Raw genomic sequence first — 27,570 nt, forward strand, 5'->3', positions numbered from 1 at the left:
AGTTTTTGACAAGATACTGTTGTACCAGAGCGCTAACTGTCTCTGTTAAGCCCCTGACAAGATAATTCAAATGCCCCTAATCCAGTATATTCGCTCCATATTCTAAATTTACAACAATGTGTGTAATCCATTTACAAACTAGTTATTGGAAATATATAAGGCGTAGAAAACGGAAAAGCTTACATCGATTATATGCACTTTGTAATAGGTGTTAGAAAAACACCTTCCAAAAATTTTTTAACTATACTCATTCTTAAAAATTAAGATGCATTTTCTTATTATTTAAGTGAAATTGTATAAAATGTTTTAGATAAATTTCAAATTGTAACAATTATCTTTAAAATATAAAAAGATACTGATACTGTTTATTTAAATATATATATATTTTTTACAGAAAAATAAAACATGACAAAATTGTACTCTTTGTAGAAAAACATTTAAGTTTGCTAGCCGCATCCAGAACTTGCACACTAAACCCAGCAAAGTTTGGAATTTGGTTAAGAGTTTTGTAAATAGGGCTGGACGGCATCTGTAAGTTGGGAATTTCTAATTTTATATTTAAACATTTAATTGTATTTCGGTGATGTTAAGGTAATGTTAACAGAAATCACATTTACTTTTAACGTAAGTTATCAGCAGAACTGAAAAGCTATCGACCATCTGTCATCTCTATTCTGCGCACCCACTGCGAACTATATTTTTCTGGAATTATTATTAAATAAGTCAAATTGCAAAATGTTGGGCCGCAGCAGTGTGATTGCACGAAACTTTTCCCAGTCGATGGTTCGCTTTAGCGGACATGGCGGAGTCCCCGGCGAAGTGAGTACCGAAAAATGGACCCATTCGGGTTACATAATTTTCACGACCGCATAGAATTGGAAGGAAAATCCATTCTGACACCGGAAAACATTTCATTTTCCTGTAGAATCTTCCCTTTGGACTGACCAACAAGTACAGGATCACCGCTCTGTTCACCATCGGCTGTGTCTTGGGTTTCGGATCGCCCTTCCTGATCGTCAGGCACCAGCTGCTCAAGAAGTAAGGTGCTCCCGTAGCGGCAGCAACAACAAATGTAAGGTTAGTTTATTGGTTATATTTGGTTTGCATTTTAATAAACTTTTCACTTTTCAGATGTAGCGTTATCTGCTAAGTTGGCCGGGAGGCCATTACAGTGTGTTACAGCTTAAATTTAAGTTAAAAGTGGAAACAAAATAAAGTTACCCATAACCGTAGAATCGATTGATGGATGTTTTCTTTAAAAGCTGGAACGAAAGTTTATGTTCAGCAGCCGTTTGTCATTCCTAAAGGCACGTGCAATGCATCTAAACTTGTTTGTAAAGCTATTAGAATGAATATCTTGAGACTAAATTAAATATAAGCTTTCCAAATCATGTCATTATATTTATATGGACACCGTGCTCGCAAAAATAATTTTCCGAAATATTAATATCATGACTCTTTTGTTACAAAAATGTACGTTTTAAAAAAATACTAATTGAATACTAATAAATTGGAGACTTCTTTAAGGGAAATATTAGTATTAGTAGGCTTACCAAAATCCAGTACTTTCATTCAGTCGCTAGAAATCTGGGAGTAACTTCTCACTCGCACGCAATCATATAATTTCATATTCCCGTCTTAACAAACGGATTAAAATTTAATCATGTGGCCCACTCTTCGTAAACCCATTTACAAGTTTAGAGGGCCGCTGAAGCGTTATGGAAGTGGATATTCAGGCGGCACTCCTGGAGTGGTAGTTAACCCAAGGTCGACACAAAGTAGAGCGTCCTAAGAACTTGAAATTTCCTTCACAGAATTTACCCTTTGGCTTGGATAGTCCGATGCGCTTCTCACTGTTTTACCTGATTGCGGGAATCGTGGGCTTTGGAGCTCCATTCCTAGTGATTCGCCACCAGATGCTTCGTAATGTAACCGAGGATCCGTAAGTACTCTGTGTAATCCAATAAAATCGTGTCGTTATTAATGTTTGCCTTACAGCAAGGAGGAATAATCCCAAATGACATAAGACACTCGTTAATAAACTAATAAAATACATTGCACATGAAATTTATTGTCGTACATACTTTGTAACAATTGGCATGGTTTTTACATTAGCTAAACATAAATTTCGTTCGAAATATCAGTACAGGGACCACCACAGGCGATCAAGAAAATTCGTTATTTACTAAGCTTTAACTGGGACCAGCTACAGCTCCTCTTTTCCGTCAAAGTCGTATTCCTCCTGGACTGGCGATTCGTCGCAGTACCTGGCTTGTTCCGAGCAGATTTTGATGTCCAAATCGTTGCCGAGCTCTTCGGCCTGGAAGGCTTTAACAAAGATCTCATCGTTGTCCTCCAGGACTTCGTTGCAGAAGTGACCCAGGCTCTTGTTGAGATCGCCATCTTGCACAAAGTCAACCAACGAGGAGTCGGGATTCATCTGACCGTTAATGATCATCTTCAGGAGTGTGAATTTCCCGTTGCTCTTGTAGGTTGCTTTCAAGTAGTCGTCCATTTTTTCACCTATAAGGAACTGCTTATCAGTTTATTACCACAAATTAGTGTCTTCATTGATAAAAATTAGCGACTTTTGAGCAGCTTTCTTTATCATTTCATTCACTTTGGTTATAATTACTTACAGATCTTCTCCATCAATTCGGTAAGGAACATCTCAGATTTCACAAGGCGAACTTTCTTGCTGATCGAATTTCCCTGTGCGTCCAGCCGGAATCCACTGACATCGGCCATCTTGTGGGGGTCCTCCTTGGCAATGGCCTCCTCCAGCTCCGTAACTACGGCCTTGCACACTGTAATTCATGAAACTTCAATTATTCGGGTTCCCAGGGCCAACAAGTGCACAGCTGCCTGTTGCTGACTTATGTGTGCGTTCTCCTTACCGTGACACTTGACCTCGCGGGAGGTGAAGCTGTAACCTTGGGCCAAGGCCAGCAGTCCGAACAGGATTAGCGCCTTCGTCAGCATATTCTTAATTTATTGCTTAAAAGTTTAACGCGTAAAAACTAATTGCATTAACCACGTCAGCAGAAGCGCCTTCCGTTTGAAAGTGCGGCGTTGATAAAGACGTGTGCTGTATTTACTGCTTAAGAGCGACGTGGTTCTAGATGCTCTCCAGCGATAAGTGAAGAATTCTACTTAATTTATGCTCAAGATGTGCGAACGAGGGACGAAGTCACTGGGCCTGGGTTCACAATAATTGTGGTAAATGTTTTAAAGAAACCTTATTGATAATACCCGGCTATCGATAGAAATTTTTTTAGCTAATGCCAGTTATGGCTATAAAATATTTTTAAGGTAACCATATCCTGAGATTTCCGTTACTGTTACTTGTCACAAAAAAATAAATAAATATTTAAATATGTACTTCACTCTTAGAAAATTATTACTTACATTTTTAAAATCTCTTTTAATACCTGTAGATCGTAATATATCGATAGCTAAGTGCGCGCGATAATTCAAATCTTAATCGCAGCAACATGCACATTGAATTGTTTATGTTTTGAGCGAGAGCTGCAATACATTCAACTCAATTATCGCATTCTCTTAGCTGTAGATCGAAAACGTATATGTATACATGGGCCGTCTTGGGACTATATAGTAAGACGATAACTGAAGAGTCAGTGCAAATGGGGAATCGCTCGCGAGTGGTTGCTCTGTTTTCGGCCCGACATACATATCAGGATGAGGGAGTCGCGTAATTATCCGGCAAAGCGTTTGTAAATTAAAAGAAACCCACAAGTTGGCCGCGTTGCTCGATTTCTACATAGTCTTATTAACCATTATAATTGGCGTTAATTAAGTGTCGTGTTCCCTCGCGGCGCGTGTTTCCCTTCCCTTTTCCCTTGTTTGCAGTGTTGATCATTTCTTGGCGACTGTTTGCTCGGTTAATTGATAAGAACGAATTGTAGCCGACTTGCCATTTTTATAGAGCAACGCCGCAGAAGAACGGAAATGCAATGCAAATTGTTGCTATACCTTTTAGCGAGGGTTCAATTTTTTGACCCTGCCAAACTGAAAGTGGCATTCGCGCTAGGCGATAAGCGACCATTCATTCGGCTATGAATGAAGCGCCTCAATCTCAAATAGAATTATGTTAATTTTAATATATTTTTATTAATATTTATACAAAAATACAACTCCTAATTAAAATCTCCTTAAATCATAATCAAACGCATCGGCACAAATCTTTTACACAAACACCTTTGAAGCCCTTTTTTAAACAGAAAGGATTGCACCGCTCAATGCAGGACTGTCGCTTTTGGCGAACGTGTTCCTCCGCATCCTGGATATTATTCCTCTGAAGCTCCCTTTGCAGAAGACCATTCGCGGGGTCCTCCGGAATAGATTGAACCTGCATTACGCAAATCGCAGCTAGAGTTAGAGCCAGAATAATCGTGATCTTCATGGTGGGATCTCAAGTGAGAACTGTTCTAGTTCGTTCAGCTTTCTGTCGTCTTTTATAGTAAATTGAAACGCTGCCGGCTTATGATAATAAGAAGTTTTGTTATATAAATTGTTTATTGCTTATTTCAAAGTTATGCGGAAAAAAATATATGCAAAAGCAGTTTCCGTTTACTACAGTTACAGTTAGACACTGACAAATTAAGTCGTTATATGTCATTGTAGGTTCTAGATTTAAAGCTCTGAGTTGCAACCTCAATCCCATATACACTTCTGAATTTTAATTATAAAATGAAACCGTTATTTTGCCTTTTAGTCAAGAGAGAACGCAGAACAACTGAATTACAAATAATAATATACAAAAGAACAGAATATATTATTTTGATTAGTGCACTGCAGAGCGATTTAATAGAGAATTTAGTGTTCATATGTTATCATAAAAAATATAAAATATATTACATAAAATAGGTTAACGACTTTTTAATGTCCCTTTTTTTTTGTATACCCATTATGTTCAAAATTCGTTAGCAAGGACACATCCATTTATTAAATATTTATTGATTAGACAGGTCGATTATTTTATAAATTCGTTCTGTTTCTATTGTGACACTTTTATAAGACAAAAGTCTGTGGTGCACAGAGCGAAACGAATTCAATTGCGGCAAACACAGACGGCCTTGTCGTTGCAGTAACCGCCTTTGAACCCCTTGGCAATGCAGTGGCCGGCGCAGGCGGTGTGGTTCCAGTTCCACTTGGAGAGTAGGTCGCAGGTGGCTCGTTTCTGGCGGCTGTGCTGCACCACCTCCTGGTGGGCATCCTCGTGCACCAGAGGGTGATCCTCCGAAATCGAATCCACATCGGAAACGGGCTGAGCCTGCACCATGCAAGCAAGCAGAGCAAAAGCGATGGCCACGAAAACGAAGAACTTCATTTTGAATGATAGCTGGAGATACTGTTGTGGCAGATTGTGGTTTCACCGAGCTTATATAGCGATACGGCGGGCTGATCGATTCGCTCAGGGACTCCCACTCGGTGACTTACCTCCACATTATCTCTTTTGGTGAGCAGGAAGACAAGTATCGGGGGTTTTTAATTTTGTAGCTCACTGACAATGGGAATAGCTGTTGTCTAGATTTTTATTTCATGTGCTTTGCCTTGACCGTTTCTGCAATAAGTCATTTGCATTTTTAGATATTTAAACTGCCCTTAAATCTTAGGCAATAAGTCAAACAAGTCAAGTTTACAAAATTAACCGCTTCAAATTTGTATGGGCTTACAGAATCTGTAAGACAGAATCTGTGTTTTGCGAATACACGATATAGATATGCAGGACATACTTAAGTATGCTTAGTTGTTAAAAGCCTTCTCTTAAGCAGCTTTCAATTCCGATTTTCATACTCCCAAACTGTTGAAATATGCTGATCAAGGGGAACTCATATTTAATCATCTTGATTTCTAGCTAACTGGCTGATTGGGTGCCGCTTTAAGGGCTTTGCTCACATACTGAGATACTCGGATACGGATACGCAGATACATAAACGCATGCGACAGTAAATAATTTCTACCGAAAAGTCTCTTCATAAAGCCGGGAAAATAAACAAACAAGAATCACACAATGATTAGTTGGACACACAGCGGCAGGGGCGGGTGTACTTGTATCTGAAACCGTATCTGCGCGTACGTGTATCTATATCTGTATCTGTATCTGTGTCTGCATCTGGTTCTGAACCCAGTCGCGCTGAGCCGACAATCCCGATCGAATCCCACGACCGAGGCTTTTTCAGTTGCCCTGCTCCTTGGCTGGCCGTTGCCTGTTTACCTTTGTTATCGACCAGGTTGTCTTGTCTTGCATTTTGGCGTCATACTGTCTGCCAGTCCACTCCACTTGAGTTCTTACCCCGCCCCCTACAACCGTCTACAGTCTAGAGTGTTGTTCGTGTGAAGATGGGCACACGAGGAGAAAACACCGAAATTCTTTTTGTAAGAATACAAAGTAACGAAATCTGATTCTAGATTTTATTTGGCCTATCTAAAGCTATTTAGTGTGGGTGTACTCAGGGCCGCCAAACTTTAGGCTTATAATGCGAGTATGTATAGGGTGTTTTTTTTAGAGGTATAGAACTTTAAATTGCAATAAAACAACGATGGATTATTCGATTGACATGAATTTTATTGACATGAAAGATAATCTTGTGGCATTACATTTTAAATATGATTTCTGGCATATGACCGCCACGGCTGGCTCGGATGTAGTCCAATCTGGACGTCCAATTTGCAATGACTTTTTCCAACATTTGGCCGTATATCGGCAATAACACGGCGAATGTTGTCTTCCAAATGGTTTAGCGTTTGTGGCTTATCCGCATAGACCAATGACTTTACATAGCCCCACAAAAAGTAGTCTAGCGGTGTTAAATCACAAGATCTTGGAGGCTTATGAAAAATCGGGAACAACAGCAATCTCGTTTTGGGCCCATTCGACGAATCTACGCCTTGCTTGATGATCGTTTGGTTTCAATTCTTGCACGAGTTGGATTTTGTAAGCACGCATGACGAATTGCCAAACCAAACTGAGAATAAATCACTTGACAGCTGTTAAATCGGTCGCCATCTTGAACAGTAATGCCAACTTAAAGTTCTATACCTCTAAAAAAAACACCCGTTATAAGTAAAGCTTGCCATCAGGGGTACATCCGAACTGCAGTAGTCCACATCCCCTAGATCCCCGAGATATTGTAGAAAATTTGGAGTTGGCTAGAGTTGCGACTTCTATACAAAGTTATATGGTTGTATTATTTGCAGGTTATTTCCCCCAGTGCATGCTCGATCATCGAAGAAGACCACAAAGCGGAGTGTGGCACAGCCGAAAACAAAGCGGTGGCAGGTTCGGGTGTTCGGGGGGTTGGGGTTAGGGTATCAAGTAGGGGGCAAGAGGGGGACAGTTATCGCCGCCGTCAGACTGTCTGGCAGGTTTCACACCGAGTCGAAGACGGAGACCGGCAACTCCTCTGCGTCTCCGCCTCCTCCATCCTCCGTCTTAAAATCCTCTCCAGGCAAACTCCTTGGCCAGCGGCTCTATAAATCACAGGAGCGGGGCCCTCGACGGCTCACGTTTTCCCCTGACCGCCTACCCCTACCCCTATGCCCCGACGCCCCTGCGCCGCTTGCCCCTCCCCCGCTGGCTGAGCAGCTGGTGCAACTGTTGGCCGCTTTGTTTTAGAGGGTTTTTGTTGCTTTTGTTGGTGAGGCAACCTCTTGAGATGCACAAAGAAAGATAAATTTCACACGCATACACAAGTGCTCTCTCTGTCGGCCGGTGTGTGAATGTGATCGTTTTTATGCTGCTACAGTGGAACATCCCTAAATTATAAATTAATACATAAATCACTCTGTTCTAACGTATAATATATATTAAAATATATTGTGTGCATGTTGACGTAGTTGGACAGCAGTGCAGTATTATAAACATAATTTAATAGTTGCGGACACTGAAAGAAAGATCTAAAGAATTCGCGTTAAGCTGACTCCTATGCTGGTTTTACTGTACTGATAAAGTTGTAGTTAGTCAACACTCATTTAGAAATACCTTGCCAGAAACCAATTTATTCCATTCCTCCGCTATTACCGACACCTGGTTTAACTGCGAGGGGCTCCACTGTGCTGTCTCCTTAGTCTCCACAAGTCCACAAGTCGGAGTGGCAAAGATAAGATATTGGAAGCGACACGCCAGACACTCTGGCGGCGGCGATGTCCCGCTCTCTCCGCTGATCTCTCAGCTCGATTCCGAATCCGATTCCGATTCTTCGCCCACTCTCTTGGGTTTTGGGCCACTCCACTCCAAGGCGAATGGCCAGTCGTGTGTGGAACTCGGCTGCGATCGGTTGCCTATTGAAGTGCTCTCTGCAGATCCGTGACCCGTGATCCGTGATCCGTGCTCCTCGCTCCTCGCTTCCTAAACGTTTTCGGGCGGTTTTCCAATCGAAACGAGCCAAAAATCGCACACATTAAGACGCATTATATAAACAGAAGAACCACAACACCTTAATGCACACGCACACACCTCTCCCACTATAAATAGCCCACGGAAATCGGTAAATAAATAATTCGGAGAGAGGCAAGTAAAAGTTCTAGGAAGAAAATCTAATTGCGACTTTGCGAAAAAGATGGTGAAATAAACGAAAAACTTTGATTATAATGAGAGAATCGTTCTTGATGCAATAAACACGCGTACCAAACCAATCCCAAACCCTAAGCATAGTAACAGTTAATTGACAAATTCGAACTGCTAAGTGAAATGTTGGCGAGGTGTGTTTTGTTCGTTACTTGGCTGGCGGTTTTCATTGCGACTGGAAAAAGTGACGATCAGTTGGTAAGTTTACTTTCAAACACTTGAAAAAATATTCACAGAACACGCAAAATTAAATTAGTTTAATCTTTTGGCGTAATATGTTCGCGTAGAGCAGAGCGTAATGTATACGGTTAACCTATTGCCTGTTAAACCTGTCAATTACCATATTACATTACGGATATAAAGCGTAAGATCAATATCCATATCAATAGCCTTTTACTTTCTAGGGGCTTTGAGTTCTTACCTCTCAGAATCTAGTACGTAGCCAAGTGTTATTTCGAAGACAGCAATTATTTGGAGCAGCGTTAAGTCCTTTCCAATTTGTATAAGTGCTTGCCAAACTTTCTGCAAAGGCTACAAATGATTGCTTCGTAAATCCCGAGAAAACACTCCAATATTCCAGGTATCAAAGGTACCAAAAGTCAGCCAACAAAGAAGCAGCGGCCGTTCTTCTCCTCCGTGTCTTTCTCCAGCTTGTTCGCCGCCGCGCTGTCTGCCAAACTCCGAAAAGAGAGTCTGCCGGCTCCGTTCTTCTCCCCCCTCCTCTTCTCTGCTCATCGCTTCTCGTGTCTTCTCATCTGATCGCCTCCTCTTGGCCTGTCTTCAATCCCACACCTTGATTTTTGTTTTTGTTTCATCTGACCGACGAACGAACGTGTTTCTTGTTCCTGCAGAAATAAGAAGAAGAGCAAGGGGAGCTGCAAAAAGGAGAACACAAAATGGTCACAAGTCAAAAGCGATTATTTTGCTGCGCCTTTGCTCCCCTTTGTTTCTATACCCTTTGGAATAAATGCAACATTTTACAATTGGTTGTGTGTAAAAAGTATAAGAATTGGCTTTTGATTTACCAGGAGGAGTTGCCTTTTTCATTCCCTTTACTATCTGCACAACAGGCATAGAACTGAAGAATTCGCGTTTCAGGCATTCGTGTTCACGCTGAAGCGTATTCCACATTCGACCTAAACGGCTAGCAATCCTTTCTTATTTAAATACCTTTTTTTTTAGTCATTTTGCCAATGTCTCTGAAGCTGGCTGATGATGACAAAGTGTGAAGAAGTATTTAAAGTGTGGAGCTTGTTCTTCTGATTCTTTCCCGCCCATCGCAGCCTCCTCTTCGCCACCTCGTTCTTCGAGCGTGAGAACTGTCAGTCAATAATTTTGTCGTTATCTTGGTAACAATCCTTGAGCTGTCTCAGTTTATAATTTGTGGCTAAGCGGGTGAGATAGTGTGTGGGGCAGAGGGGGCGGGATACAACAGGGTGCTCCAGGTGGTAATTTTCAATCCAGGCACGTTTTCGGGATAACGCCCTATTTAAAACTTAGGTAATCACAAGCAAAACTGTCATTTGCATTTCCAATCAGACATTCTCCAGTGCAGGGGCATTGCAAACACGAAATTCGAGGGGGCCTTACTTAGAAACTACGTATTATTTATAAACATTTAACACATTTTCCTATGTACAAGCAGTGTATGGAACTTAACAAGAGTTATAGGTATCTGCCCCCCAATGATCGAAATTGATAATTAGCTAATGGGGTATTTATGTTCAACTGTTAACCAGATGCCCCACTACCCACCTCTGAGAACAGCCATGCGATCTGCTTATTGCAGCAATATACATATGTACGCTCTGGTTATATGCATACATATGCACATATGTATGTACTTCTGTCCGATATCTGTCGATGCCCAGTCGGGAGTCGAAAATCACCTGCGCACTCCGATTTCCAAGCAGCGCGTGCTTCGCTGCCCACAAAAAAGAATTCGAATTGTTTACAGACATTCTACATTATTTGTGTACCCCTATGTTGGGGCAACAAGATAACACTGGGACAGGTAATATTTGTGCTTCTCATAATTGTATAACATTTCTGGTCGAGCTTCTGGTGTTTAGTATCTCCGGGGTGCTTATTGCTTCTTGTTGGGTGTCTACATAAGCGCATTAAATTACTAAGCTGAATTTAAAAACTTGATAGCCATAATTCTTTTTTGTTCATTTGATGTTTCTTTGGAATTTATGAGCTTTCTCTCCTTTGTCAAATGAAGCACTTCTTATAGATTTTGTACGATGTTAAAAAACTAAACTCCATATGACATTTATGGATATATAGGTATATTGGAAGTAATCGAAGTATTCATACAGAAATGGTACATAGGTATACAGCTCACATGCTTTAACTACCATTAGCAACTCAAGTGGTATGCTCATATCTTATCCCAAACATGTTTCAGTTATGGGACATTTAGATGGCTTGACGCATTTCACTTTTCAATAACAGCGAAATCTAATTAATGTCCGAGTGACACGACAAATAAATATCCGTGGGCCGGCCGGAGCAAATTGGCGACAAAGGCGCTGCACTGGCAAATCCCAAAGTGCTGGGCCTCCCCATCTTTGTATGTGTATAAGATATATAGATACCGATATTTGCATATACACGTATGTGATTTTGTGGGCTAAACAAGAATTTGCTCACTCAGCAGCAAAGTTGCTCGAGAGCAGCAGGCAGCCATAATTTTGGTGCAGATTTCGGGGCATTCGAGTTATGGGCCTGACAACTTTGATTTTCACATTAGCCGGCTCGCAGGTAGCCCACCCCCAAACCCCCCTTCTACAGCCAACCCCCCAAGCGGCCGCCCCTATCGACCATTGGTCACATTGGTATTCCAGTCAGCGGCAAAGGCCCAGACGCTTGGCGACTCGCAGACTTGGCCATAAGTGCAGTAAATCATTTTACGCGTATTTGCCCAAGAGGGGGGGTCGGTACGAGTACCTCACCCCCTCCTTGGAGCTACCTTATAGCCTACCTTGCACTGACACCACCACCACCTCCTCCTTCTCCTCCTGATCTCTAGATGAAGCTCCCGGCCTGCGCAGCCAAACAGGGCGAATGCGATGATAACGAGGGTCCCGTCTGCGGCACCGACGGCCAAACCTATCCCACCAGGTGTCATCTGCTGCGGGCGCAGTGTGGTGGCCACCAGGTGAGCCTCAAGTACAGCGGCTCCTGCAATGGTAAGTGTCAATGTATCACGTTCCCTACATAGTCTTTATAATTCGGGAGATGTAGCCCTGAAATACTTTACGAATTTTTAATTGCTAATTTGTTTAAATGATTTGTTTAAATTTTCGATAAGCTCTTTGGTTTAAACTGTTGTAGTGATCGTAGTTCATTACCTTCGAAATAATCTTAATGTCTTATTGCTACATTTGCAACCCATTATACACTTCTATTGTGCGTAGTTCTTTGTTTGACTACCGAATATAGTAGTAGAAATTCATATTACGTTGTAAGATTAATGAAAGACTCCAAGAAATGTACCAGTTTCTAAAAATACGTATTATCTATTTAGCCTGCTTGGAGGCGGTTAAATTTGCCCGTCGTCAGCAGGAGCGAGATCCCGAGTACTTTGTGCCCAGATGCAGGAAGGATGGCAACTTTGCGGCGATGCAGTGCTACGGGAACAACGGATGCTGGTGCAGTGATAGTCAGGGCAGACCCATCGAGGATGATAACAAGCAATTTCGGCGAAAGGGCAAACTGCGTTGCAGGGCCAATCGACGTGACCGACGCCGCCTGGCATCGCATCAGATTGGCTATAATCCGGATACCTCTGCGTCCAAGGGCAGTTCGGAGACAGGTTCTTCAGCCCACCGGACCTGCAGCAAGTCCGATCGGTCGCTGTTCAACGCCAATCTGATGAGGATGTTCCGGAACGAGGCTCAGAGCTTTTTCCGCCAGGCATCTCTTACAGATTCTCACATTCTGGAGTGGCAGTTCTCCAAGCTGGACACGAATGGCAACAAGTTGCTCGATCGCCACGAGATTAGGGAGCTAAAGAAGGTCCTCAGGCGGGTATGTAACTGAAGTTATTACTCCGGAAAACTGTGTTCTACATTAGTGATTTTAATTAGAACGTTAAACCTCGTCGATGTGGACGTACCTTTGGCAAATACTGTGATGTCATCAAGGATGCCAGCCTCAATTGGTTGGAATGGAGCGTCTGCTTCACCAAGGAGTTTCACAACCGTAAGTAACACCTCGGTTGTAGAGAACAGGTTATTGTAGCAGCGCCTCATGAACTTTTATTACAGTATCAGCCACTTTACCATTATTAATGCATAAATAATTTCCTAACACACATACACACATAATTATATTCTAAGTTGAAGGAAAAATCTTAATTTTTATTGTTTCCTAAACGGCAAATAACAAATTAGCTGCATTTCATTAAATATACTTAAATAAATATAGTTTATGTGAGTCTCAAAATCAGTAAAAAGAATCATAAGATTTATTATGATATCATGTTCCATTTTTCCTAAATCCATCTCACATCTGTGTGTCATCTAAATGCAGGTAGTGCTGTCGTAAATCTCCTGGCGAGCAGTGCAGCCACCACACCACCACACTTCACCCACTATAGTATCCACAAAACCAACGTCAATGGCCACCACCGAGGTCATACCAACACCATTGGTACTGGAAGTAGTCCACACTCGTATTCCGAGGATGCAAGTGGCAGTGAGGAGCACGAGGACAACTACGAGGACACAGCCACAGGCTACGGAGGTGAAGAGGACGATTCGCAAGGAGCAGATCTGCCCAGTTCACGAACGCATGTCCCATCATTATATAGTACGTAGAATTGCGATACTAACCAAATTCAAAGTGCATTGGTATAAACTAAAATCAGGATATCTAACGTAGTTATAATTTATAAAAATTTTAATTTGTTCAACAATTATTTTATTGTTGGAATGTTGGCATTGACCATGATTTCAAATCATTTAATTTCTGTGTTCGTTATCATTCGCCATCCTTCCAAAGAGCATAATAAAATGTTTGTTAATGCGTAAATCTCTTCAGTGCTCAACTCGAAGCCAGAGACGGCGAGCCAGGACTTGGAGAATGACTCCAACTGCTGGATGGATCAGTCGGTCACGCTGGAGGAACAGGGCGTAAGTATTAATTGCCTTCCCAAAAGGAAACCTCTGGTTAAACGTTATTACCCCATCCCACAGCACGGCGGGAAAAACGTTCTATTTGTGCCGCAGTGCCTCCCGGATGGTCGCTATCAGCGCATTCAGTGCTACTCCTCCACGTCCACTTCGTACTGCTGGTGCGTCAACGAGGACACGGGAAAGAGCATCCCGGGCACATCAGTGAAGAACAAGCGGCCTCAGTGCGACGAGAGTGTGGCCGTCCGACCCATGAAGGGATGCACCGAGCCGCGCAAGACGCAGTTCCTCAAGGAGCTGAAGGCCTACCTCAACACCTCGCTTCTGCCCAGCAGCACCACCGGGTAGGATTGATCCCCATTCTAAGGCACACATTTTTAGTTCAGCAAGCTTAGTGTTTATATATTTTCGGCCTTTCATAGATCTTCCTAGATATTAATATAATGTACTAGGAATATCAAAAGTTCATGGAAGTAGTTTTTAAATATTTTCTATAAAATATATATTTTTTATATTGTTCCCAATATATGCTCTACTTTGCAGTACGAACTCTTCCATGTGGAAGACAGACGATGAGCGAATCGCTACGCTTAGCTTTGTTTATCTGGACAAGAACAAGAATAAGTCGTGGGATCGGCGAGAGTGGAAGAACTTTCGCGATCTGGTCACCAGTGCCAGGTGAGTCACCACACCACAACTCATCCTTATTGCCTCTATGACCGCTACCCTATCCAACAGCAACCTGCGCAGATGTGGCAAGAAGATGCCGCGCTACTGCGACGCCAATGGAGACAAAAAAATCTCTCTGGCTGAGTGGCTCAACTGTCTGCAAGCAACTCCGCGGGAAAGTGCCACCACGGCTAAGCCGGCACAGTCAAGTGGGTTCTCCGTTCTGAAAGTGTCCTGCCTAATGCTAATCCAAGATACATTTCAGATGAGACCGCCAGTCCAAAATTTCAAGGTGTGAATCCGGTGGAGCGATATCTGAAAGACTAATCGGGAAAAACGTTTCTATAGCCGTGCTGCAGCTTCTACAACAAATTAAATGTCGTCGTGCCATGACACATACAAACCCACACGAGAGCACATCCTACAAAACACCATCCACAATTGGGTGGGTCGATTTTGTGGAGTAATCCTAAAAATATACACTTGTTTAGCTTTTTTTTTTAAAGAAATATAATTTCTATCTTTGAAGTTATTGATGATCTACTAGGAATCTAAAGTATGATCAGTTCACAATATTTGTTAACTATTAAAAATGTTTTGAAATTCTTAATTTATTTATGTTTAAAGTAGTAACAATACTGGTGTTTCTAATACATTTTTAAATGCGTTAAAAAGGTGCAAAATCAGTGATCAATTGTCATGTTTGCAAATAATTATTCGTATTCTTTCTAAGCTTAAATTTGGTTGTCCATGAAATCGATCCACCCTGACCCTTAACTACACGCAGACACATTCCTAGCATTAGATTCTATAATTTTCATGTGTATGTTACTAATTATTAGTGTTGTAAATATTATCGAACATAAATGTTTAAGCTTAGCTAGGACTTTTGTCAAATCAGATTTACGACTAGTGATGCTTGGCGCTGATCACATCCCAGTGGATTAAACGCAGCGGCAACCTTTTAAAGTCTATTTCTTCCCAAGGAATCACTCGTAGCAGCTGCTTTGCGGTATAGAAGAGCAGGAGGATTACCAGCGTGGTGACCTCCATGATAACGAAGTGTGATATGGACGTACCGATGTCCAACCAGGAGCCCTGGTTGCGTACCAGGAATAGGAAGTTCAGGCCCATTACATCGCAAATGAGGAGCAGACAGATAAAGATCTGCTCCTCGTGCTGGCGCACAAACTCGCTCTGGGCATAGACCACCGACATGATCAGCACCACAGGCACGAGAAGTTTCAGTAGCACCAGACCCATAATCACAAAAGGAGCAAAGTGGCTGAGGTAGCATCGAGCTATGTTCGGATCAAAGGAGCTGATCGATGCTATGTTTCCGGATCCGAAGAGCGAAAAGAAAGTGTACAATAGCAGGGTGAAGGCCAGTCGGAGCACTGACCTCTCGGCCCGCGCACTTTGAGCCCTCAAAGAGAAATTCAGTTCTATAGTCAGCAACTGGACAAACACAGCCTCATAGGAGGTACACAGTGTTGCGTAGAGAGATCCCAAATTAAAGACAATCTGGGCAAGACGCAGGTCCAGTCTTGGTTCTTTGCTCAGCACTATGGATGCGAAGGCATAGACTAGGTACAACCAGCTTACCAATTTCAATGGAATTGGAATATTAATGCCGTTTGAGTGCAGATAAGCACACAATATGGTTTGCAGCAGTATCAGGACATTGCTGTACTTTGTGTGTTTCCTGTAGCTTAATCTGGACTTCGAATTCCAAAATGAGTTCGTAAGAATTACTACAACTCCAGCTCCAAGCAGGTATCCATTCTGGTAGCCCACTGACAGCGGCAGCAGCGGAAAGCACGACAGAATCAGGACCAATGCCAGCCAGAAGAAGAAATCCCTGGATTTCGTTTTAAAGTTGCCCCAACTATTGTAGCAGGCAAATACGAAGAAGCACAGCGCGATCAGACGGCGCTCGAAGAAGGTGAAGACCATTAGCTCCGCGCAAGCAATGAGTAATATAAGCTGCCACATTGAGGTTTGCAGGGCCGGCACACTATACGCCGAAGCTGGCGATGAATAGAAGTTGATGTTCCAAGGTTGCAAAGCCTTAAGCCAAACGAAATTTGGAAGCAGCAGATAAAAGGATATATCCAGCGGTGTTCGTTGGCTCAGTAAACAAATAACGAGCACGATCACAGAACTTCCGATGCTCATTCTGACTATTTTGTTACTCCTTTCAAGAACCAACTCCACCTTACTTGCCCTGTTCCTAGATAGGAGGCGATAGATGTAGAACATCCATCCCAGGAAAGTGGAAGTGGTGCTCAGTAAAAGCACTCTACGGTAATATCCGTGGTAGTAATCGATGCCCTCAAGGGCTTGTGACATGATGACTTGGCTCCTGACTATACAAAGTGAGTACTCCCTGTTCTTCTGCAGCTGTAGGATTGTATCCTTGTATCCTTTGATTGCTTCGGTGGTTAGAACATCAAACTCGAGTAAAATACCCGCGAAAAATCCCTTTTTATGCTGCTTCTGCAGGGCCACATACTGCTCCAGGAGCTGCAGAGCATTTATGTGGGCAGCCATTGCCTCGTATTCCGTGCTGACATTCAAGTAACCCATGGGCAACATCCCAAAGTTGTTCATGGGAGGTGCAAGACCGACCAAGGCGGACATCAGGGGTGTAAGCTGGGCTTGCTCTAGTTCGAGCAATGGCATGGCAGGACCTTCATTGTTCGGCATAAATGTCCGCCCTCCTGGATTGGGAACCATCCGCGAGACTCCCGAACCCCAGAGCACGAAAGGAGTGTCCGTTTCATGGGGCGAACCAGCACCGTGGGAACCTATAAAAACACATTTTAGGAAGCAATTTTGCGGGTCTAAAATTTTATGGCGTACCCGAGTCCGTCATTCCATGATCAGCGGTCAACAAATAAGCAGTTCGCTTATCGGGAAACATCCGCTCGAACACCTGGTATATTTCGTAAACACCTTTTTCCGTCTTGTCCAAGGTCTGACGGAACTTTGGGGCGCCCGGCTTGTGGACATGTCCAGCGGTGTCCAGTCCAAGGAGGTGTAGAAAGAACACGACGTGCTTGGCCCGTTGAAGGGCTTCACTCTTCCGCTGAAGCAACAGCTTCACCCTCTTGAACACCCACTCGTCCTGCTCGTAGGCATCGTAGCCTGGCGAAAAGTCCAGATCGTGGTTGTAAAACCGAAGATGCATCAAGCCGCCATTGGACACATGGGAAAACACATTGATAACATCACTAGCGCCCCAAGCGTAGGTTTGTGAGCTTCGGTTGAATACCGTGTCAAAATCGATGGGGTTACTTTTCCAGCCGCGCAGCACGGCCGATGGATCCTCGTAGAGTCCGGCGATCAGGGTAATGTGTCCGGGTCTGGTTTCCGTTGGCACACGAGTGCGAGACACGCCTACGACGCCCTCCCGCAAGAAGATCTCGCGAAGGTGGGGCACATAGCGGCAGTTCTCCTCGAGGAAGGAGTCTGCGCGGAGTCCATCGGTCACGATCAGCACTAAACGATTCGCCGGTGGCTCCAAACCGTAGTGTAAAAGTCGCTTCTGCGGAGTAAGGCCCGTGATCACCGGCGAGCGGAAGTAGATCACGAAAATTGAGCCCAAAAGCAGTACGTGGACCACCAGTGCGTAAGCAATCCACATTTCGACGGGAATGTTTGTTTTCAAATGAAAATCAGCTGTGAAGGGAAATGATAAGCGCCTGGTATCGAGTACTAAGGCTGGACTGGAATGTTAGAGATGACAGTGAAAAAAAACGATGAATGTAACGATGAATGCAAAATGTAGTGTTTTGCTATTTTTGTAAAACAAAGTATAATAAGAACTATTTCAGCTGTTTTTTTTACTCGAAAATTTCAAAATTAAATATTTAGCCATTTTTCCAAGTTGAAAATAAAAAAAAGCTAGTGAGGGAGTACTGACAATTAATTAAATCGATAACATTTCAGCTGTTCAGTTATCGGCTCATCTCTAATTGTAAAAATGTCAGCGGCACGTTTATACAGAGGATTTCGTTTATTTTCTTCGAGTGCCGTGCAGCGCAATGCCGTCGGTGGCAAGAGTCTGGTGGAGGCCGTGGCAGTGACCAAAAATGGACGCACCATTGTGGCCTGGCATCCGGACACACCAGTTCCCTACGAGAACACCCAGCCGCTGCCAAAGTTTAGCGAGATTCAAAGCTCGTCCGTAGTTAAGGAATCAGCACTGAAGACGGCGATGCGGGCTTTTAAGAGCAAACATCCAGAAGTGGCTCGCCAGGAGCTGATGCAGCTGACCCACACAACGAAGCACCGCTGGTTCCCACGCGCCCGCGACAGGAAGGCCAAGAAAACGCCGATGGACCGGCCGTACCTGTAGTTTTCCAACCAGTGCATTGCATAATGTTCAAATAAATTCGTTTTCATTTACTCCATGCGTTGGCGTTTGATAAATACATTGAGCAAATCCGAGATTGGAATGTCCGCGGGAGGCTGGGCTGGTGGAGGAGGTGCCGCATTGTTCCGGTGTTGTGGGAAAGTAGGCATCATTCTCGGGTCACAAGCTAAAAGTGGGGAACGGCTCAGTCACTTTAGAAACCTTCTCTGTCACCATAAAAGTAAACTCACCCTGCGGCGGATCGACAAAGTACTTGCTATTGAGACACTCCTCGGCCGTGGCTCTTGTATTTGGGTTGTAGATAAACAAAATGTTCAGGAGGTTCCTGCCCGATTGTCCAATCATGCGAAACTTCGTCTTAAGATTATTGTAGGGCTGCTGACTTAAGGTAAAATTTTGTACAGCGGGCAAATCGGCAAAGCCTGGCCAAATGGACTCCGATGGAGCTCCCAAGAGATCAATGATCATGTCCAGTTGTGCAATCTCCGAATTGCCCGGAAGATGAGGTTTTCCGAGCAGCAGCTCACCAAGTATGCAGCCAAAAGCCCACATATCCACCGCCGTGGTGTGTGTTCGGCAGCCCAAGAGAAGTTCCGGTGCCCTGTACCACAAAGTAACCATCTGCGGAGTCATTGGTTTCGGGGGATTGCTAAACATGCGGGCCAGACCAAAGTCAGCTGGGGAATGGAATAATGAAAATTAGACGTCGGGATTAGATGTCGGGATTACAGTTTGCTTCTCTTCCTACCAACTTTGATGCAGCCCTTGTCGGTCATCAGAAGATTGGAAACCTTTAGATCCCTATGGATCATAAATCGCGAATGGAGATACTTCAAAGCTTTTAGCACCTGCAAAGTAATGCACTTAACCTCAGATTCGGTGAAGGGCTGCGACATGTTGTCTAGCACGGAGGCTAGGTCCTGCTCGCAGAAGTCCATTACCAAGAAGATGCTGTCTAGGCTTTTGCCCACTACCACCTCACGCAAGCGGACAATATTCTCATGATGGCACTGCTTTAGGATCATGATCTCGCGGAGTCCACTGACAGGCAGGCCATCTTTTTCCTGATCCATGCGGACCTTCTTTAAAGCCACTATTTCATTGCTGCGGGTGTCACGTGCGCGATCTGTACGGGATTGCAGGTTACCCAATATTTTAAATGCATGTGGAGCCAAACTTACAGACGATTCCATAGCTGCCCTCACCGACGCGGTTTAGTTTCTCGAATTCGGAGACAGGACGACAACGGCCAAACTAAAAGATTCGCATAAATCAAATGTTCTGCAGAGGATTAGAAGGCAACTAATTTACCAGATTCTGCTCGGGAATCGGCATTGGGGTTCCGGTGTTCAGCGACATGAGGAAGCCCTTCCGGGTAATGGGCGCCTGGGGATCCGGTGCAGGATTGGTGTCCACATCGTTCGACTTTAAGCTGGACATAATTTAACAGGCAGGCATTTCTTTACGAAATCAACGAAGTCAACAAATGTTTACAATATTTAATTAGAGATGGAAGTTCTTGACCGATTGCTGTTCGACCTGTCGATAGCCCGTTAGAACTTTTTTAACCGGTTCGATTTGGCGGGGTTTTACATAAGTTTTGAAAACTGTTCTCGAAATCGCCAATTGTCAATTACTTTATTTAGGCCTATATTTCGTAATAGATACTAATTAAACCAAAACAAAAGTGTCTCGAACCGCGGGCACGACTTATGAAAGTGAAATTGCACTAGTTTAAAGAAATTTCAAATGCATGGCTTGGGCATTAAACTTATCATCCCGGGCCATACGCATGTGTGAAAATCTGCGCGCAAAGCTACAACAACGGCGCTTCAATTATCACTCCGAGCTTGGAGTGGATCGCAGATATCTGGTGGTATATAAGCCGTATACTCGGCTTCGAGCTGCATCATTCGGTTCTGCAGTGACCAACCAAAGCCAAAGCCACAGGGATACCAGCTCTTACTCACACTACTTTTCACCGCTACATCGCTAAATAAATATGCACAAGAACACCATTTGGTACGGAGCTGTGCTCCTGGTCGTTTACTTCACCTTGGTGTTTTGCGAGGAGACGAAGAACGAGGAGGACCCGGCGCAATTGGATAACCAAGCGGAGGACACATGGGAAAATTTCGGTCGGGATCTAATGGAGTTTGAGGGACGTACTCGCCGCCATCGCCACCACATGTTCTGGTGTAAGTAATATCAGATATTACAAAGTAGAAATCCTATTTTTACATTCAATTTAAAGCAAAGAACTATAATTAATACACAATTTTAGATAGCTACCTATTAGCTCCCTATTATAGCAATTCGTAGAACAAACCGAAACTGCTTCCTAAAAGTTACCTAACAATAATCATCCAAACACTTTTGACTGCATAGATACTACCGATATTATCAAAAATCCGAATTTATATAACAATTAGCGAGCGAGTATTACAATTATTCTGATCGTTTGGATCAACATAATCGCAAATCATGGGCGTTAACCATCCCACTTTCTTTGGAAAGTTTCCCCACAGTTCGAATCCCAGACCAGACGCACCTCATTCAAATTGGACGAACACGAATTGCTCTCAATTAACACTTTTCACTTTCAATCTTGGGCATAGATATTGTTTAATAAATTGTCGTGAAACCTTCTTCAAAAGTAGAAGTAGAAGTCGAGCAGTGAAAGTTTTCCAAATCTGATGCAATGGAAAATTATTTAATCGTGTTGATGTTTGTATGTTGTCTTCACAGATCGTCACCTGTGGCCCATTGCCATTGCTTACTGGATCAAGGTGAAAGTGGTTATCGTATCCTTCTTTGTGGGCAGTGCCATTTACTTGGGTCTGCGCTATTTCTGGCCCCACGCCAGGTGCAACCAGGAGATCATCCTGGATCATCCGTAAGTAGATCATAACACTGTGCCTCCTACCGGTTAATTATTAATAAATTTTTTTATTTAGACCTTCGTCTTTCTCCCATCACGATCACATTCCTTACTCTCTGGATCACGATCACTCGGAGCACTATGACGCCCTTTCATCATTTGACTCCAGCGCCAGCTTCGAGCCCTATTCCGGATACAGCAGCTATGCAGGATCAGACATAGTCTCTGATGTGCATGGCGACTACCATAGCGAATCTCCCTCTCCCTCTGGACCAAGTGGCCCATCTGGTCCCGTGGATACGCGTCGTCGCGGCAAGCGTAGCGCTGCGGATCACGCCCATTTGATCCAGGATGAGCAGGAGGAGGAGCAGGTTGAGATTGTGGATGAGGAAATTTCAGAGAGCGTGGCTCGCCAAATGCCCGCCGAAGAGCAGTAAGTACAGAATAATTAATATTCACTATATAAGGTTACATTTTGCTAATATTTCTTTAGGATTGCCGATTTTATGTTCGCCTTTTTGGGCTTGGACTCCAAGGCGTGCCGACGCCGATTCGTCTGTGAAATGGAGTTTAGATCCAAGTTAAATCCCATGACCAGCATGGCCTTCCGCATTGTGGGTCGCGGATTCTTTGAGAAGTACACCAATGCCAGGAACCCTCTGGCCAGAGCCACCAGCTTTGGCGAGTGTGCTGCCGTCAATTCCGAGTGCATTTTCGTGGAGAACGAGAATGCGGAGGAAAGTCAGGAGTCGGAGGCACATCAGGAGGCGGACCAACAGGAAGCTGAGCAGCAACCCGAGGAGCAGCCAGCCACCGAGGAATCTGTAACCGTGGATTCCCAGAATGAGATCAACCTACAAGCCGAAAGGCGACATGCCAAACACAAGAATCGCAAACTGAGCTCCATTGCCGAGCACATCCTGATGCACTAGAACAGCCTTGTCTAATTAAACTATTTAATTGTATTTATTTATTTTAGCTATAAGAGTGAATAACGAACACAAATAAACTTGCCTCAATCTATGTATGGAAAGTGAAAAATTATAAAGTTTTTTTTAAATGCAATTCAAATTAAAATTTTTAAGTTACAACAGGGTTAAACAAAATCTCACAGAAAACAAAACCATATGAATACCTACCGCGAATACCTCAAAATGTGACTAAACTGATCATCTAATCCGACTATCAGTCGAAACTAAATCTTCTTGGTCTTTTTCTTTTTGATGGCATTTATCTGGTCGGCCATCTGTTCAATCTCGCGCTGGTTTATTGGCTCGTTCTTGCGCACCTGCGTCTTGCTTTTCTGTCGCTGAGCTAGATTGGCGGCGACATCGTTAAGCTTGCTCCACACGAAGCTGAGGAAACTGGTGGCCAGATCCTGCTTAAAGAATGCAATGGCCACCAAAGCGATAAGCACCAGCGCCGAAATCGAATTCTGGTTAAGATCCGCTTCGGCGGCGCGCACCTCCGGCTTGAATTCCAGTTCAACGAACACGGAACCCCTGTCAGCCACAAACGTAGTCGATGGCAGCTTGTAGGTATATGTTTTATCGGAGAGGGTGGACTGCAGTTCTACCACGTAGCTCTTGCCGTCCAAGGGAATGCGAGGGAAGAAGACGGTGATGCCAGGGTTCAGTCTTGCTTTGGGATTCACTGGAGTGCCCACACGCTGCGAGAATACAGGAGAATCCGAGTTTCCTTTGCGGTACATCACAATGCGCAGTGTCTTGTAGTGTTCGTTGAGTGTGGCCGTCACCCTGGCGGTGATGTCCACAATCTTCAGGGGGCTAATAGCGACCAGGTTTATGTCGCGCACATCCTCGCTGGCCACCTTAACCGTGTGCTGGGCAGGAATAGATCGCTCCACGTTTTCCTTGTCGGGTACGACGCGAACGGAGTAGCTACAGCCGGGTTGCAGGCCCCGAATGCGGTACTGTCCATTCGCCTCGCTAGTGGCCTCCTCCTGCTGCTGGGGACAACCATCCTCGGCTGTGGCCTGAACATTAACGCCGGCGAAGGGATCACCGTTAAGGGAAGTCACAGAGCCAAAGATCGAGTAAGCGAATCGCTTGCCACTTTAAAAATAGGGAATGCTTTATATGTTGAGGAATGAACCGAAATTGTACTTACACAAGAGTAACAGAAACCGTCTGGCCATCCTTAATGTCAATCATTTTTGAGTTGGGTTCGAATTTGTACTCCTTCATCATGGGTCGCAGGTAATACTGCGATGGCGAAAGGGAGTGAAAGTTAATAGCTCCATTATCGCCGGTGACGAGGTTTTTGCGATAGCTCTCACCACCGCTTAGCGAAAGGAGGACTCCGCCCAATGTTTGACTATCCTCATCCTTCACAACCACAGAAATTTCGCAAAGTTTGTGAGCACTAAACGAAGCTGTCTGGCGGTTGTAGTCGCTGAACACATAGGACTCCTTTTCGGCCGTAAGATCAAAAGCGAGAGACTCCTCAATGGGCCCAAACTTAAATTCTCCGGTGACGGAGGTGAGTACTTCCAGGCTCTGCAACTCTGGCTGATCAGGGAATGACAGTGTGATCTTTGCATCCTTAATGGCAGGAACAACCTTTCCGCGTAGGATCAAACCTCTGGTAGCCACGAAGTTGAAGGCAATATCTACACAATCGCTGCTGCCAACAATTTCGTGATGCTGGGGGGCGAACAGCAGGACATCGCTCACTGGTGTAATACGAAGGACCTGTTCCGGTTTCAAATACGTGTCATAGCGGTAGGCGAACTTGCCATCTACTTTATGGGACTCAGCAATGGGTGCGATCACCTCCTGACCCAGCGACTCTGACTCGAGCACAAGTTTTATGGAATCGGCAGTGGGTTCTGTGGACAGAACACGAACGCCAGTCTTGTGGGCCACTGCATTAATGATTAGTGTTTGTAACTGATCTGGTTCTGGAGTGATGAACTTGCTGGGTAGCGATGCATCATACGTGTGGCAGCCCTCTAGCTTGAAATCGTAGCTACCATACTTGCTCACGCAAAATGTATTCACTCCTGACGCAATCTTCAGTGATTCTGTAGGTGCCTTTGGCTCAGAGGGTCCAGTGACGTGTGTGTATTTCATCTTAAAAGAAAATTTTATATAATTTAAGATATTCGGTAATGTAACTGACAGACTTACCAGTGCCCGATGGCTAGAGATAATGGACACCTCGTAGCCCTTGTGCACAAATGGTGGCGCATCTTCTTCGGCAGATGCAACGTTCAGGAACACGCGGGTCGATTCATAACAGAGATTTCCCTGGGGAATCGTTAGTTCATAGGGACCGGGAAGCATGTCCTTAAAAATATATTTGCCACCTACGGTTCAAAAGAATTAGTTGGCAAAGCATAGCAAATGGTTATCTTAGATGATACATAGTAGGGCTGGAGACCATCTTTATTAAAACAAAGATACATAATCTACGGTTGTAATCTTATTACTTATCACCGTCCAATCGTAACGTAATGCGTGTCAAAAGTTTTAGGTAAGTTACTATGTGAACTTAATGGTGCTTCTTGATGTAATACCAAAAATAGGTTTAAAAGTAGGATTTATAAAATTTTTCCATTTCGTTGAAATGATTTTAAACTTATTTCTTCTGATAAACCAATTCATTAACTTTAATCTTATATTCCCCAAGTCTAAATAATTCAGTATTTCTTAAAGGTAAACTAAATAATGATTACTTACGATGTGCCCTGGCCTTCCACTTGTTCTCCGTGGGCTGACCGGTGGCATCTAAAGCCTGCAGGGTGACCTCGGCGGAAGTGCAGGTGGCGGTAGCATCAGGCAAACACTGCAGTTCGCCACGAATCTTTGCGCGTAGCTGGGAGAAGGTTATGCCGTTGACGGGTGCATCGCGAACCTCCGTCTGCTGCTGAACAGGGAAGAACTGCACTCCAGCGGCCTTGTCAGCATCTGTGGTCAGGACTTCAATGGTATATTTGCCAATAGGAAGAAAGGCGCACCAGCTTCCGGTCTCCGCGTTTGTGGAGGCTGTCGAGTGGAAGGTGGAGCCGATCTTGGTCAGTCCCACATTGTGTGATTTCGGGGAAACTACTTTTCCGCACACCTCATAAGCAGATGGAACAATGGTGGGCAGGGAAGCGGTGTCGATCTGAGCCTTGACTTGCAGGGGAGAAAACTGCAGCTGCGAGGACTGCACTTCGATGTTGACAGTGCCTGCTTTTAAGTTATCCAAAGTATACGAGCCCTGGGCGTCAGTCTCGGCCACCTTCTTTCCATTTACTTTAACAACAGCTGACACTAGGGGATCCCCTCCTGCGGAGGTCAGAACCCGACCAGAAACTGTGAAACCTGTGATTTGGAATTCATCCTTGACTTGCAGCGTATCCTTGCCTACTTCTAATTCCAAAAGCTCGGGACGCAAGTGCAGCTTCAACTTGGAGTCTAGGTTGATAGCTTGCAACAGGTACTTTCCAGATGGCACATTCTTGAAAATATACTCTCCCGATTTGTCCAACTGGGAGAAGCAGGAGGATGCGGATTCGTATCCTCCATTAACACTATTAGCCGGCGCTAAGGAGGATGTCTCACATTTTGGCACTAAAGATTGCTGAAAAGAGAAAAGGCCAAACAATTAATAATTGGTTAAGTTAAAGGAATTAAAATAATAAAAATTAAGTTCAATTAAAGTTATTTAAATTGGTTACAAAAGTTAACAAAATGTATACTTTTTAATTTAATATGGGTTATCAAAGGACTTGACTTACTCCTTTTTTCTTGTATAGAGTCACACCCAGATTTCCGGGAAGCTGCGAGCTGGAATCAAAGCGACCAACCACATCGAATCCAGAGACTACTAAGGAGTTCGCCGGCAATTCGGTGTTCCCGCTTACCACGACCACCTTGTGCTCCGCCTTGGAGAAGTGCCACCTTGCATGCGAGGCCTTGACTACGTAGTTACCGGGAATAATAGGCGTAAAGGAGAACACTCCGTTCGCATCGGTCTTTGTGCGCCGGACTTCGCCCTGCTCAGATCGCAGTTCCACGTCCACGCCACGGGCTCCGCCGCCGGTGGCGAGAGCCACCTGTCCGGTGATCCCAAAGCCCTTGAACACAAAGTTCACATCGCGACCCTGGCTGCAAACGTCCGTCTTGCCATCGAAGTTCAACTCCACCTGTTCCGGCTCGAAGCTCCATCCCGGTGGCGGAGAAATGCTGAGCAGGTAGTCGCCCTTATCGTAAATGGGCAGGAAGTAATATCCGTTCGAGGGTGAGCAATCCGTCTTGTCCTTCAGGGATCCCTGCTTGGTCAGTCTGCAGAACGAGATGAAATTAGGTTAATCACATACGGGCCAGTTAATTTATTATTCAATTAGCGGTCACCATGCGCCATAATTCTTATCAGGTCATCCCCGATTGGAATTGTTACTTACAGTTTGATCTCCACCCGGGAAAAATCGATCTCGGCGTGGCTCTTGATGAATCCGCCGCACCCGACGACTTCCACATCGCCGGCGTTGGCATTTTGGAAAAGTTTAATTAATAAAATTACGAAAACGCCGGAAAAAAACCTCATTTTGACTACGTGCCCAGAGTGACCAGGGCTGCACCTTACGAATTCGGGCGGCAGTGTGGCCGTTCAAGAACACTACTCAACTTGCGATAGTTACCAAAATATACTTTTGAGTATTGAGACTACTGCAACCGTTAAAATAACGGTTTAAACAACCCTTGTATCGTTTAGATTGAATTTAAATATATAATGTATATTAATTAAGAGGAAAAGTGTAAAACGTTTAAAAGTCATTGGAATTTAACTTAGATTTCTGTTATCCTTTAAAAATGGGTTCAAAGTTTGCAAATAAATTACAAATTTACATAGTCCTTATTATGTTTCAATCTAAAGATATGTATTTAAATGATTGTAT

The 27,570-nt window shown here is 44.0% G+C and overlaps 10 protein-coding genes across 13 annotated transcripts; 5 read left to right on the forward strand and 5 right to left on the reverse strand.

The window, feature by feature from the left end:
- The first annotated feature begins 644 nt into the window (after positions 1-644).
- Positions 645-1,235, forward strand: LOC120458555 (cytochrome c oxidase subunit 7C, mitochondrial). 2 transcript variants are annotated; one of them, XM_039646238.2, is made up of 3 exons: positions 645-819; positions 926-1,072; positions 1,132-1,235. In XM_039646238.2, the coding sequence occupies exons 1-2, from the start codon at positions 736-738 to the stop codon at positions 1,040-1,042; spliced, it is 201 nt and encodes a 66-aa protein (XP_039502172.1). In that variant the 5' UTR covers positions 645-735; the 3' UTR covers positions 1,043-1,072; positions 1,132-1,235. The 2 variants fall into 2 exon arrangements, with proteins under 2 accessions (XP_039502172.1, XP_039502171.1); XM_039646237.2 differs by having other exon boundaries at positions 647-819; positions 926-1,077.
- A 317-nt stretch (positions 1,236-1,552) lies between these two features.
- Positions 1,553-2,067, forward strand: LOC120458554 (cytochrome c oxidase subunit 7C, mitochondrial). The gene is made up of 3 exons (XM_039646236.2): positions 1,553-1,753; positions 1,815-1,942; positions 1,999-2,067. Exons 1-3 carry the CDS (start codon positions 1,664-1,666, stop codon positions 2,009-2,011), a joined length of 231 nt encoding a protein of 76 aa, XP_039502170.1. The 5' UTR covers positions 1,553-1,663; the 3' UTR covers positions 2,012-2,067.
- LOC120458553 (protein seele) lies at positions 2,052-3,257 on the reverse strand. Its single transcript, XM_039646234.2, has 3 exons — positions 2,898-3,257; positions 2,640-2,807; positions 2,052-2,523 (listed from the first exon to the last, which is right to left on the reverse strand). The coding sequence occupies exons 1-3, from the start codon at positions 2,980-2,982 to the stop codon at positions 2,207-2,209; spliced, it is 570 nt and encodes a 189-aa protein (XP_039502168.1). The 5' UTR covers positions 2,983-3,257; the 3' UTR covers positions 2,052-2,206.
- A 391-nt stretch (positions 3,258-3,648) lies between these two features.
- LOC120443990 (SPARC-related modular calcium-binding protein 2) lies at positions 3,649-15,279 on the forward strand. Of its 3 annotated transcripts, XM_039623465.1 has the most exons (11): positions 3,649-3,734; positions 8,498-8,788; positions 11,625-11,784; positions 12,123-12,625; positions 12,685-12,799; positions 13,130-13,408; positions 13,640-13,731; positions 13,795-14,075; positions 14,275-14,409; positions 14,470-14,609; positions 14,666-15,279. In XM_039623465.1, the coding sequence occupies exons 2-11, from the start codon at positions 8,714-8,716 to the stop codon at positions 14,725-14,727; spliced, it is 1,842 nt and encodes a 613-aa protein (XP_039479399.1). In that variant the 5' UTR covers positions 3,649-3,734; positions 8,498-8,713; the 3' UTR covers positions 14,728-15,279. The 3 variants fall into 3 exon arrangements, with proteins under 3 accessions (XP_039479399.1, XP_039479400.1, XP_039479398.1); XM_039623464.2 differs by lacking the exon at positions 3,649-3,734 and having other exon boundaries at positions 8,235-8,788; XM_039623466.2 differs by lacking the exons at positions 3,649-3,734; positions 13,130-13,408 and having other exon boundaries at positions 8,230-8,788.
- On the reverse strand, positions 4,958-5,439 carry LOC120443993 (defensin). Its single transcript, XM_039623471.2, has one exon. The coding sequence runs from the start codon at positions 5,348-5,350 to the stop codon at positions 5,072-5,074; it is 279 nt and encodes a 92-aa protein (XP_039479405.1). The 5' UTR covers positions 5,351-5,439; the 3' UTR covers positions 4,958-5,071.
- Positions 15,280-15,309: 30 nt separating the features above from the next.
- LOC120443989 (GPI ethanolamine phosphate transferase 1) lies at positions 15,310-18,127 on the reverse strand. Its single transcript, XM_039623463.2, has 2 exons — positions 17,266-18,127; positions 15,310-17,210 (listed from the first exon to the last, which is right to left on the reverse strand). Exons 1-2 carry the CDS (start codon positions 18,047-18,049, stop codon positions 15,310-15,312), a joined length of 2,685 nt encoding a protein of 894 aa, XP_039479397.1. The 5' UTR covers positions 18,050-18,127.
- Positions 18,128-18,361: 234 nt separating this feature from the next.
- LOC120443992 (39S ribosomal protein L42, mitochondrial) lies at positions 18,362-18,818 on the forward strand. Its single transcript, XM_039623468.1, has one exon. The coding sequence runs from the start codon at positions 18,389-18,391 to the stop codon at positions 18,761-18,763; it is 375 nt and encodes a 124-aa protein (XP_039479402.1). The 5' UTR covers positions 18,362-18,388; the 3' UTR covers positions 18,764-18,818.
- On the reverse strand, positions 18,790-20,295 carry LOC120443991 (cyclin-dependent kinase 10). The gene is made up of 5 exons (XM_039623467.1): positions 20,093-20,295; positions 19,963-20,035; positions 19,530-19,907; positions 19,012-19,458; positions 18,790-18,947 (listed from the first exon to the last, which is right to left on the reverse strand). The coding sequence occupies exons 1-5, from the start codon at positions 20,219-20,221 to the stop codon at positions 18,811-18,813; spliced, it is 1,164 nt and encodes a 387-aa protein (XP_039479401.1). The 5' UTR covers positions 20,222-20,295; the 3' UTR covers positions 18,790-18,810.
- Positions 20,296-20,776: 481 nt separating this feature from the next.
- LOC120449834 lies at positions 20,777-22,597 on the forward strand. Its single transcript, XM_039632487.2, has 4 exons — positions 20,777-20,979; positions 21,530-21,677; positions 21,739-22,095; positions 22,156-22,597. Exons 1-4 carry the CDS (start codon positions 20,784-20,786, stop codon positions 22,592-22,594), a joined length of 1,140 nt encoding a protein of 379 aa, XP_039488421.1. The 5' UTR covers positions 20,777-20,783; the 3' UTR covers positions 22,595-22,597.
- Positions 22,598-22,609: 12 nt separating this feature from the next.
- LOC120449825 (nodal modulator 3) lies at positions 22,610-27,260 on the reverse strand. The gene is made up of 6 exons (XM_039632476.2): positions 27,076-27,260; positions 26,410-26,956; positions 25,367-26,252; positions 24,815-24,993; positions 23,793-24,757; positions 22,610-23,737 (listed from the first exon to the last, which is right to left on the reverse strand). The coding sequence occupies exons 1-6, from the start codon at positions 27,216-27,218 to the stop codon at positions 22,858-22,860; spliced, it is 3,600 nt and encodes a 1,199-aa protein (XP_039488410.1). The 5' UTR covers positions 27,219-27,260; the 3' UTR covers positions 22,610-22,857.
- Positions 27,261-27,570: the final 310 nt, after the last annotated feature.

The sequence above is a fragment of the Drosophila santomea genome, chromosome 2L, assembly GCF_016746245.2.
Source record: "Drosophila santomea strain STO CAGO 1482 chromosome 2L, Prin_Dsan_1.1, whole genome shotgun sequence".
NCBI classification, from domain to species: domain Eukaryota; kingdom Metazoa; phylum Arthropoda; class Insecta; order Diptera; family Drosophilidae; genus Drosophila; species Drosophila santomea.

What these genes read in the sequence shown, in the direction of transcription:
- LOC120458555 (XM_039646238.2), top strand. Translation starts at nt 736, where the DNA reads ATGTTGGGCCGCAGCAGTGTGATTGCACGAAACTTTTCCCAGTCGATG. An exon ending in ATGGCGGAGTCCCCGGCGAA is followed by an intron (nt 820 to 925) that starts GTGAGTACCGAA and finishes ATTTTCCTGTAG; the next exon opens with AATCTTCCCTTTGGACTGAC.
- LOC120458554 (XM_039646236.2), top strand. Translation starts at nt 1,664, where the DNA reads ATGTGGCCCACTCTTCGTAAACCCATTTACAAGTTTAGAGGGCCGCTG. An exon ending in CAGGCGGCACTCCTGGAGTG is followed by an intron (nt 1,754 to 1,814) that starts GTAGTTAACCCA and finishes TTTCCTTCACAG; the next exon opens with AATTTACCCTTTGGCTTGGA.
- LOC120458553 (XM_039646234.2), bottom strand. Translation starts at nt 2,982, where the DNA reads ATGCTGACGAAGGCGCTAATCCTGTTCGGACTGCTGGCCTTGGCCCAA. An exon ending in CCGCGAGGTCAAGTGTCACG is followed by an intron (nt 2,808 to 2,897) that starts GTAAGGAGAACG and finishes CATGAATTACAG; the next exon opens with TGTGCAAGGCCGTAGTTACG. An exon ending in CGAATTGATGGAGAAGATCT is followed by an intron (nt 2,524 to 2,639) that starts GTAAGTAATTAT and finishes AGTTCCTTATAG; the next exon opens with GTGAAAAAATGGACGACTAC.
- LOC120443993 (XM_039623471.2), bottom strand. Translation starts at nt 5,350, where the DNA reads ATGAAGTTCTTCGTTTTCGTGGCCATCGCTTTTGCTCTGCTTGCTTGC.
- LOC120443990 (XM_039623465.1), top strand. Translation starts at nt 8,714, where the DNA reads ATGTTGGCGAGGTGTGTTTTGTTCGTTACTTGGCTGGCGGTTTTCATT. An exon ending in GAAAAAGTGACGATCAGTTG is followed by an intron (nt 8,789 to 11,624) that starts GTAAGTTTACTT and finishes CCTGATCTCTAG; the next exon opens with ATGAAGCTCCCGGCCTGCGC. An exon ending in CTGCCCAGCAGCACCACCGG is followed by an intron (nt 14,076 to 14,274) that starts GTAGGATTGATC and finishes TCTACTTTGCAG; the next exon opens with TACGAACTCTTCCATGTGGA.
- LOC120443989 (XM_039623463.2), bottom strand. Translation starts at nt 18,049, where the DNA reads ATGTGGATTGCTTACGCACTGGTGGTCCACGTACTGCTTTTGGGCTCA. An exon ending in TCATGGAATGACGGACTCGG is followed by an intron (nt 17,211 to 17,265) that starts GTACGCCATAAA and finishes GTGTTTTTATAG; the next exon opens with GTTCCCACGGTGCTGGTTCG.
- LOC120443992 (XM_039623468.1), top strand. Translation starts at nt 18,389, where the DNA reads ATGTCAGCGGCACGTTTATACAGAGGATTTCGTTTATTTTCTTCGAGT.
- LOC120443991 (XM_039623467.1), bottom strand. Translation starts at nt 20,221, where the DNA reads ATGTCCAGCTTAAAGTCGAACGATGTGGACACCAATCCTGCACCGGAT. An exon ending in GGGCAGCTATGGAATCGTCT is followed by an intron (nt 19,908 to 19,962) that starts GTAAGTTTGGCT and finishes AATCCCGTACAG; the next exon opens with ATCGCGCACGTGACACCCGC. An exon ending in CAAGGGCTGCATCAAAGTTG is followed by an intron (nt 19,459 to 19,529) that starts GTAGGAAGAGAA and finishes TCCATTCCCCAG; the next exon opens with CTGACTTTGGTCTGGCCCGC.
- LOC120449834 (XM_039632487.2), top strand. Translation starts at nt 20,784, where the DNA reads ATGCACAAGAACACCATTTGGTACGGAGCTGTGCTCCTGGTCGTTTAC. An exon ending in TCGCCACCACATGTTCTGGT is followed by an intron (nt 20,980 to 21,529) that starts GTAAGTAATATC and finishes TTGTCTTCACAG; the next exon opens with ATCGTCACCTGTGGCCCATT. An exon ending in CAAATGCCCGCCGAAGAGCA is followed by an intron (nt 22,096 to 22,155) that starts GTAAGTACAGAA and finishes ATATTTCTTTAG; the next exon opens with GATTGCCGATTTTATGTTCG.
- LOC120449825 (XM_039632476.2), bottom strand. Translation starts at nt 27,218, where the DNA reads ATGAGGTTTTTTTCCGGCGTTTTCGTAATTTTATTAATTAAACTTTTC. An exon ending in TCCCGGGTGGAGATCAAACT is followed by an intron (nt 26,957 to 27,075) that starts GTAAGTAACAAT and finishes CTCGTTCTGCAG; the next exon opens with ACTGACCAAGCAGGGATCCC. An exon ending in ACGGTTTCTGTTACTCTTGT is followed by an intron (nt 23,738 to 23,792) that starts GTAAGTACAATT and finishes CTATTTTTAAAG; the next exon opens with TGGCAAGCGATTCGCTTACT.